General features: G+C 39.0%; 1 protein-coding gene across 2 annotated transcripts in view; it reads left to right on the forward strand.

The window, feature by feature from the left end:
- The window catches only part of LOC107048824 (muscarinic acetylcholine receptor M2), an 82,265-nt gene extending 71,978 nt beyond the window's left edge, over positions 1-10,287 (forward strand). Inside the window, exons 2-5 of one of the 2 annotated variants that reach the window (XM_015272252.2) lie at positions 3,501-3,688; positions 5,125-5,325; positions 5,407-6,732; positions 7,081-10,287. In XM_015272252.2, the coding sequence (XP_015127738.1) occupies positions 3,501-3,688; positions 5,125-5,325; positions 5,407-6,732; positions 7,081-7,682 (2,317 nt within the window). In that variant the 3' untranslated portion in view covers positions 7,683-10,287. Of the gene's footprint in view, positions 1-3,500; positions 3,689-5,124; positions 5,326-5,406 lie in introns of both variants that reach the window. The other variant, XM_015272251.2, reaches the window with a different exon arrangement.
- The last annotated feature ends 436 nt before the right edge of the window (positions 10,288-10,723 follow it).

Below are 10,723 nucleotides of genomic sequence, written 5' to 3' on the forward strand. Positions count from 1 at the left end.
CGCCCCCCCCCCCCCCCCCATCGCCCAATAATGACCAATTTTTATTCATAGCATGCAGATGCAATTAAATGTTTACAGCGAGAAATACACAAAGCAGCGTAGACCAGAGGCCATGAAATACACCACAGTGTTAGCCGTGCTCAAACGAGCGATTGGTTAATTTTCTCTCGACGGTTTACCAACTTGCGTGTTCCACCACCCCCGCCCACCCGCCTAATCTTCATCGCAGGCATACCTCATCAAGTTTCCTGGGGGTAATCAATTTTTCCACCTAGTTGAACAGATTTTTTATCCGCCACGCTGCTGTTCACCCACTCCAAAAGAATGCTTTGTGCCTGACGAATAAATTGATTCATTCATCCTTGTCAAAGTATTTCTTTTGAGAGTTAAAACATTCTTGAGTTATTCAAGTGGTTCAATTTTTAGTTTAAGAATGCCTCATCAAACAAATTGTAAACATGTTTTATTCATTGACTATTGGGAAAAGCTTGGTTAATTGTGAATAATCCACTTGTCTCATACAGTTAACCGAGTAATGAATTCGTTGATGAGACAATGAGGCTGGCTGTTTACTCTCGAGAAAACTGAAACAATGGGGGATGTCTCTTCGGTTCTTCCCATGATGGCTCAATACAAATCTGACGTCATTGCCGATGTCTGATGGCTGCAGCATTCAAATGATTATCGGTTTCTCTGTTTCGCTCTGATGGGATTAGACAAACCCGAATAATTTTCAATCTGGTCGATTTCCCAATGCATTCTCCTGCTTCTTTAGTTTTTGTGGGGGGGCTATTCGCGGACGTAATCATGGTGTCAGTCGCTGGGGCAATCACTTAGAATCCCGGTGAAATCGATGAAATCACTGTGATCACATGATTACCGTACTTGTAATCAAGTTTTCGTACACGGAGAGAATCTAAAATTCGAAATTACTATGTGAATATAGTAATTGAGGACTAGAGATGTGGAATGACCGTCATTTTCTCTTTCGGTCAGGTCAGACGTAAATGGCCGGTTTCTACCGTTTTCTGACTCTGACCGAATTTTGCATACCAGATGACCGTTGCATGCAGTTAACCTGCGATAGACACGAGCCAAAATCATAAAAAAATCGTCTATATAGTTGGAAATTAACCGTCAATTTCATTTCGGACTTTTGAACAATTTCGTGTCTGACCGCAGAGGCCAACACCAAATTACTCATCAACTCATCGGTCAAAGAATACACTTAAGGATTTCGGTCTTTTTTCAGGGTTCGATCGGAAAACTTTTTAATAGAATTATTATCAAAGGAGCTATTCTCAATAATACTGTTAGAAAAAAAATGAAGTTTCATGAACAGTTGACTAATAATTTTGAGGCCAGTGCTACTGAATGCAATTTAAGGGAAAAAAATATTTAAAAAATCTAATTTCGCCGAAACTTCAATAAAATTGCAAAATTTTAAAACGCATGAAAACAAGAATTCTTCAAGTTATTTGAATTTTCAATGCAAACATCAATATTTAGTGCCAAATTAGCCTGAATTTTCAACTAATTGAAAATTCAAGAATCATCGGAATTTTGCGGTTTTCTATCAATTTTAGGGGAAGAATTGAACTAAAATTTACCGTTCTCATTGATTTTTTCGCGAAATTTACAATTTTCAATGACGAAATTCCGCGATATTTCAGTGGAATATAAATGTGATACAAGTTTCGAAAAAGTGTATGGGAAATTTCAGCCTGAAAAACACACGGTATTTTCAAATTCTTTAAACTCACAAGTCATTCTTCATGCCACAATCGTTAATTTCCTTATGTTTATCATGCGCGAAATTAATTAATTGTGCCTTCGTGCGTTTTCATTCACCGTGTACTTTCATGAATCTAATAGATTTCGATTTCTTCAATTTTTTATTTTTCCCAAATAATATAATTTATTGATATGAAATCCGAGCATAATTCTCAATGTAAAAATCCGAGAAACTTCCCCGTCTGCCTAGAAAACTCGAGACAAATCTCGTTTTCTTAATTCGAGAACAATCTAGAAAATAGTCGTGTTTTTTAAAAAATTCGAAAAATTATTAATGTTTCTAGAAAATCAATTTATAAGAAACGTATTCATTTTCCTAAAAAATCAATTCATAACACTTCCATACTTCAACAATCACGGATATTGATCGGGTTACTTTCAAAGTTGTTTCAGATGTTGATTGTTCAAAAATAAAAAATGATTCAATACTTTGTCTTTTATCATTCATGTTTATAATGCATTCCTGAGTATATGAAATGTGTACAAATTGGATTTCACTTTTTCATTTCCGTATTAGAGATTAGAGATTAGAATGGAGCGACTAGGCGCACAAAGCGCCCTATGCCACCTAAATCTATCAAGATCTATTGTAACGGCCGCTTGATCACGACTTTGAATGGTTAGATTATCACTATTCTCCCCGACCGGGAATCGAACCCGAAACCTCTCGCATGTGAGGCAACCCTCTTATGTTTTCATGCTTTAAATAACAAAACAGATCCGCGCGCGTCTGTCTAGTCATATAATATGACACCATTATCCCCATTTCATACCACCAGTGACTGACTTGCGATCGCACATGATATCAACCCAACCTAAAAAATCCCATCGCTGGAATAACAAACCTAATTTGAGACATTCACCCTCAACCTTCCACTGACGTCAAACTATTCTCCAATACCAGTAAGTCTCGACAACTGTAGACCGCAGGAAACCTTGCAGCATCATGCAGCGAAGCAGCAAAAAACCTCTCCAATTGCTTACATCCCTCGAGACGACCCCTGGATCATGTACCACCGTGCAATCTATTTCTCAAAGAAACGAGATGATTGTTATCGATGTGGATAAATTATTAAAAAAGAGGAGAGTGACTCAGCAGAGGAGAGTTCTTTAAAGTGTACATGACAGGGTGTACTGTCGGTAGGTAGTTTCCATTCATACTTATTTCAAGCTCATTGTGTTCACTGAGTGTATTCAGCCTTTGACTCGGTGCACTCGTGTGTCACTACACTGTTACACATACAGCAGTGGCACATGAAGAGAGTTTGCGTCGTCTCCACCAACGGGAAATACATCGGGATCGGTATTTTCTTCCCTCGGTCTGTCTCCTTTCTGATGTTATAAAAGTGCCTGCTATGGTGAACGAGTAACCAACTTCTTGAGTACAGCAATATTCCTACTATAAGCACCCAGAATTGTTGGCTTTCTTCATTTCGCTCAGCAGTTTCTTAGAAAACAGAAACGTAATGCCAACAAGTGAGGCAGAGAAGACACCGTTGGGGCGGGGGGCGGGTCATTAACAAGCTGTCACCTCAACTTTCGAGATTGGATGAAGAAGTTGGGGGAAGTTTGGCGGAATTGGGATGATACAATTTCATGGGTGGTGACAAGTGCTAGGGGTTTTATGATGGGTTAAGTTTTTTATGGTAGAGATCACGTTAAGAACACTTGAGGAGGATCTAAAGAGCGATGTTTTTGGGTTTCAGACAGCTGCAGAAACAACCGAAGCAGGTCTGCCGGTATGTATACGATCTTCTGAGTGCTGAATGCACTCAACTCAATGGCTCTTGGATTGATCCAAACGATCCACGCATGTTCAGTGGCGAATACAATGAACTACTTCCCGAGTGGGCTGCTAGTAATTTTAGTAATATCTCCAATTCATCGGGTGTAGGTATGTGATGACAATGTATCGATGCAATTGTATTTGTTTATGAAATATTATTGCATACTAGGGGACTACGCCCGCTGCTTGCTGCGCTCGCCAACCCCCATAGGTTCCCCATATAGACCCATATGACCCTCATATGATTTGGACCGTTATTCTGACCCTTGCGACCCTTAAACTGACTCTTGTGATCTTTAATGTGTCCTTGGTGTCCCTTGTTCTGACCCTCAGTGTCCTCGTGATTATTATTTTGACCCCCATGATCCTTATTCTGACCCTTCGAACCCTTATTTTGATCCTCATTATAATTTCGTGACCCTTATTCTGATCCTCATTAGAATTCTTGTGACCCTTAGTTTCTGACCCTTAATTTTGGAGTCTTAATTTTGAGTACCAAATTCGTATCACCACCAGTCGATTTGGATTTGTATAATATAGAGAGATATTCATTGAATTTGTGGAAATCTGTTCTAATTTTAAGCTTGATTTTACAGCTACTTTCATTTGTCAATTATGTTGCTTACATATTGTGGTGTTCTGCTTATAGCGTATTCTCTATTGCTTCCTTCATTATTACTTACGATAATACGAGATGGGTCAAATTTGAATTGGCATAAACAACTTAAGTGAAAAAAAAACGAAATAGAAACCAAAATAGATAGGGGTGAGTAGGACAAAGTAAAACGTTGATGATGAACTTCAATTCTTGATATATTTGTTTATAGATAGAGATATTGGGATATTTCATCGATGATATACGGTCAACTTTGCCCCCCAGTATGCCTCATAAAAACCCCATTAAATAAGTACGGAACTCGAAATAAGTGAATCAGTTATCAGAATTGAGGCACGTAATCAAGCAATGATAATTCTTATATCCCCACCCTGTAGTCTGCATCATTGCTGATTTTTTACTAATCTTGCATTTCACTTCATTATCCTATTTTCCCCTACTCAAAAAAAATTTCATAATGGTAAATAACCGAGTTGCATCAGAGAAATTCCCTCCATATAATTTAGTCGACGAATATCTCATTATCTAAGCCTGGTGATATGATGCTTGCAGTTGTCACTAAAAAACATTCGTCATAGGAAAAAGTCCTGACATATTAGGCTACAACTCTTATTACTCATATCATGACCTCATTAGCAGAGATTTCATATTTGTCTCAGGTTGCCTTCCCACTTCATCTCCGAGCACATGCAAAAGTCTATTTAAAGTTAAATTGCTTCTTATATCAAATCGCTTTTCAAAATGAGAAAATGAGTCCGAAAAACTTCACAATGAGAGGAAACACTTTGAAACGTTGAGAATATGACCTCAAACTTCAAAAAAGAAAACTCATTGTACTCAACAATTGAGATAAACTCCATTCATATAAAACTTATTCAACTTGTCACACCCGATATAAATGTTCATTCCATCTCATTCTGCTCAACAGAGAAAGCCTGGACTACCGATGAGAACGCTCCGCCCTTTGAGATGTGGCAGACGGTGTTGATAGCCCTATGTCTTGCATCATGCATTGTCCTGACAATTGGTGGTAATATTTTGGTACTATTGGCCTTCATCGTCGACAGAACCATCAGGCAACCGAGCAACTACTTCATTGCCTCGTTAGCTGCAACTGACATGCTTATCGGTAGAACAAATCATCATAAATTAAACCTGCCCAACTTGTTGATTTATAACTTTTCATGAATGAATGATTTAATTTTTACAGGCACTGTATCTATGCCCTTCTACACCGTCTACGTGCTAATGGGCTCGTGGGATCTGGGTCCATTGCTCTGTGACCTATGGCTCTCTGTGGATTACACAGTATGTCTTGTATCACAGTACACCGTCCTTTTAATCACCATAGATCGTTTTTGCTCCGTCAAGATAGCCGCTAAGTATAGAGGTTGGAGAACCAAGAATCGTGTGATATGGATGGTTACGATAACGTGGATTATCCCAGCACTTTTATTTTTTATCAGTATATTCGGTTGGGAGCACTTTGTTGGCTATAGAAACCTCAAGCCGAATGAGTGTGCGGTACAGTTCTTGAAGGATCCAGTATTCAACACTGCCCTCATCATTGGTTACTACTGGACCACCCTTGTGGTCCTCTTCATCCTTTACGGTGGGATCTACAAAACTGCGTATGATATGCAGAAGAAGAGTGAAGCAAAGCAGAGGAAAATGCAGTCGATGGTGGCGCTGAGTGCCGGTGCCATGTCAGGAATGGCTGGTCGAGCTGCTGGGATTGGAATCTCGAAGACCCAGAGTACGATGCTCAGCCAGGACAAGCCTAAGAGTAGTATTGGAGGTGGGACACTTGGGGCCGAGGGTAACCCTGAAGGTCAGGAAGATGACAACAAAGACGGGACAGATACTCTGAACGTGAGAAAGTCCTCGTCACAATTGTCACAGAGTAAAGACTCTTCTAACAAGCCGACTTCTAATAATACCACCCAGTCCGAAATGGAGAAATCTGAACGGTCCAGCAGTCCAGCATTTGATTCTGATGATGAGAGTACAGCAGGTGCAATTACATCTTCCCAACAGGCTGCTAACTTGAGGAAAAAGTCCTCAGTGGCAGGGCTGATGGTACAGGCTGGTGCTCTCCATGCATTCGCCACCAACGGGAAGATGAACGGCATCGTTCCAGTGAAGGTGGAGATGAATCCTCTTATGAGGAGACCCTCGCCAGCAACACTGGAGCCTTCAGCAGCAATGAAAACCCACACACTGCCGAAGATCCAGGAGAACAGTCTCGTTGAGACTGAAAATCTTCTTGAGCACTCCATCGAGCTCGACAAGTCCAGCAGCACTTTAACACCAGAGCAGTCCCTTCGGTCCAACGTAGTCGAGGTGAATCGTTGTATCGGACTCATCGAGGAAACACCACCTTCAGAAGTGAAGAACAAAAGCACATCATCAAGCAGTCAACAGATAATCATCTCTCCACCAACACAATTCAGAGGTAGTTCACCAGCATCAGACAGCCACACATCAACAGCATCATCGACCGACAGACCAAAGTCCCTGTCAACAGGTGGCCCAGGTACGTACGACATATTGACTGGTCTGGATGGTGCAGATTTGAGATACATGGACGAAAGTTCTGTGATCGTACCAAGTCCATCCTTCGAAAGTCCACCATCATCCTTTTCCTGTAGTCTTGCTAATCCTTTATCAACAGCTCCATCATCACCATTACTGGGACACACTGGTACCTCAGCAGCTAACACCAGTTTGCTACAAGCTGCCCTTATAAGAGCAACACAACAGCAAACTGGTACAATCCAACCATCCAATTATCCTCAATTCATAAATGCATCCTGTCAAACTCATCCACCACGTGTTTTTGCCACACACCATACCAATGCCTCATCACAAACTTCCCCCATAGTGAGCAAGGTGAACACCGAGGTCACTGTTAAGGAGGATACCAAACGACAACCAGTTACCACTGTTGTCAATACACCAATTGGATCGTCAAACAGCACAACGACTGATCTGAAAACGAACAATCCACCCCAGTTTTCATCATCGAGTAGTGCTGCGCCAACTGTTGTTCCGGCAGCTGATGTATCCTCGACAACTGATCCTAAGAGACAGTCGAAGAAGAAGGAGGATGAACAGGAGGAAGGTGGTGGCTCTAGGAGGGACTTTGTCAAATCAATTGGAAAGAGGTTAAAAGCTAAAACAGCTAAGAAAGATCTGATGTTTGGTCGACAAAAATCGAGGACAGAAAACCGTGCACGTAAGGCTTTCCGTACTATTTCTTTTATCTTGGGAGCTTTCGTTGCCTGTTGGACACCGTATCATGTTATGGCATTGGTTGAGGGATTCTGCACCCATCGACCATGTACCAATGAGCATCTCTACATGTTTTCATACTTTCTCTGCTATGCCAACAGCCCTATGAATCCCTTCTGCTATGCTTTGGCTAATCAGCAATTCAAAAAGACATTCACAAGAATACTCAAGGGGGATTTTCACATGACGTAAGACATTAGTTTTATCCTTTTGTAATTGAGTGAGCCACACGTCAAAAACAAATGAAACATTGAGGGAAAAATTTATTAAACACTCTTTTGGCACAATAATCAAACGATATCGTACATTGGGAGTATGGTGTATGGACAATAATTTAGTGAAGTCTTTTTATTATTGTAGTTTTGTAGGTAAATCGTGAGTAATCTGGTTTCATTAAGAGCAACAGAACACAATATGTTCGATGATTCAGCCTGTAAATATAAACGAGGTAAGAGCGAGTGAAACATGTTTCAAGACCTAAAATCAAAGGTGTACATAATGTATATGTATTGTGTGTATATTTCTTTATTAATTAAAGCGCCAAAGGACGCGCTATTACGTAACACTGCAACCGTTAATACCAATGATTAAATCGATAATTCTTGTATAATCCCATAATGCTTTGTAATTTAGAAATAATAGGCATGTAATAATTAACGTAAAACTTTGATGATTACCGTAGTATTTGACATAACTGTAAATTAATTGTATATTATAGCTATCGAGCTTTGTTAATGAAGCTCGTTACGAAAGACGAAAAGTGAAATAGACATTTTGTGAATGCATTAAGATCTAAGCGTTTGTTTATGTTGTGAGAGAAACAATAATATCTTCAAATTTTATCGACACATTCTCACGAAAATCATTGAGATTATCACGGATTTGGTGATGGTGGATCAGCTGATCCGAAATCTTGGTCTGTATGCACTGCCGGTTGTGGCCTACCTCGAAAGGGCCTTTCTCTTCATCAAACAAACGAACTTCCGAAATCCGTGATCATCTCGACGACATGTGAGAGACAAAACAATAAGTTAAACAGATGAGAAAAAACGAACAACAACAGACCGTATTGTTTACACACATTGTGCCACACGTAGGTGTCATCGAGGATCAATACACGGTATGTAACCCAGTCACTGCTCCATTCTTTTGTGCATTTGTGATAACGGTAGGTGGGTGAAGAAAGCATTCCACAAATGCAAACTGTTCAAGCCTGGATGGGTAAGTGTTGAAGGGCTGTGGATGAGTGCCTCGCCGGTTCTGAGCCCCATGACGGCCAGGCCCTCACAATAATCTCTTTCACACACTCCCATCGTGGTTGAGTCCTCCACACACAACAACTTTTACGCTTAACATCTCACTCCAACGGGTGAAAAATCGATAATAGATGTAGAACAGTAATGGACCGTGTATCACTGTCCCATCCTTCTTTTCATTTACCTTTTGTGGAATAAAAATGCTTATAATCGTATTATGCTGTTTCAATGATATTGGCATACACGTCCAATGTGCAGAAGTGATTACTAGTTTGATCAGTTTCTTGTTGTTTTCCTTCGCTGGTCGAAGTGTCTCAATTTATATTTCCTTACATTTTTTCATTTATCATTGGTCGGAGGATTCCATTAATGTAGACATTGTCATGCAGAATGATTCATTTGGGAAATGTCAATTGAATCGATCAACAATTGTTATCGACTCTGTTGTAAATATCCGTAGACTTGTAGTGGAATGATGTGCAAGTTGTTATATTAAAGGTATCAAGTTGTTTAGACTTATTATATGCTGTAGGGGGTGTAGAGTTATCAGATTTATTGATTAGAGCTCGTAGTTGTAGGCAGTTTGTAACTCGCGACAGCGGCGAAGCACCATGATGAGCCTATAGGTAATGGGTATAATGTCATTTTGTTATGATTTATGGTTATTGGAGGAAACTAGCGTGGGTGATTATTGAGAGAGATGGGACGTTAAGGGCTATCATTTTTTATCTCCAACTCTACCTCATTAATCGAAAAAAAAACGGTATAAAGTATGTAGCCCTGTTATCTTTTTCATTCAATTGAAATTGAAAATGAAAAATGGGAGAAATTTTAGTTTATATGAAAAATGTATAGGAGAGAACAAATGTTTTGTTTCCAATTCGATAGTTATTGGTTAACATAAGAGACAGAAACTATGAAAATATATGTGTACGCATATGTAAGACTGGTGATGTTAATTCGCTACTATCTGGCCTAAATCATTCAAATTTACAACGCTTCCACGCTTCACTCTGCGTAGCCGTGTCACCATGATAATTAATACAGTGAGAGTATGTACAGTATTCAAACGTATATAGATTGATGAGAAGATTAAATCAAAGAGAAAAAATAATAATTAATCAATCAAGTCGATAAATGAAATGGAGAATGACTATGAGAAATGTCTATGTATCTAGAAATATGTGTAAATAATTGAGAACAGAATACTCAGATGCATGAGACAATGTTTTGTGCGTGCTTTGCCCGACAATCTCATGAGACGCATATAAAAATAGAGCAATTATTAATAATAAATACAACCATTTCATGTGATCGGGAGTACTCTGGGATACTTGTATGATTTTTTTCCGTGCTAAAGATGGATAATAAGCCAGGTTCAAAGTAGTATAAGCTCCAATATTATTCATATTTATTAATGAAGTAGTCATTGTTTTTCATTTGTAATGCATCGCAGGATTAAACTGTTATATACTTAGAGAATTCGGAAATGTACGTGAAGAGGAAACAATAAAGTAATATGTGATGGAGAAAAATGGAAATGGCAATATTGGAAATTGTTTTTATTAGGTTTACAAACCCAGAAGGTTATATTTTTCGATCTGAATATTAGATTGCATGTTATCATTTTGGCGTTTTGTGGCTCGGTTGCATCAAGCCCTGTTAGCCAAATAAATCTTAAGAATAAATTTATGTTTGGAGTGAATTTATTCCATAGTTGAACAATTTTAGGAATACGTTGTAGAGTGCTTTGATTCAGCCGTTCGGTCGTGAATATTGACTAAATACTTCATAATTGGCGGTATTATTGGCAAATAATGATGATACATTAATACACTAGGATTTTTGGTGAAATACTTTTGATGAACTTTCGATCAAATTTGATCGGCAGATTATTTTTATTTATTTCAATACTTGAAAGGAGCTTGACCCCCGGAAAAAAAATTTTTCGTTTTTCGAAAAAAAAAATTAAAAAAT

Source organism: Diachasma alloeum, unplaced genomic scaffold, assembly GCF_001412515.2.
Source record: "Diachasma alloeum isolate Michigan unplaced genomic scaffold, Dall2.0 Dall_scaffold_00197, whole genome shotgun sequence".
Classification (NCBI taxonomy): Eukaryota; Metazoa; Arthropoda; class Insecta; order Hymenoptera; family Braconidae; genus Diachasma; species Diachasma alloeum.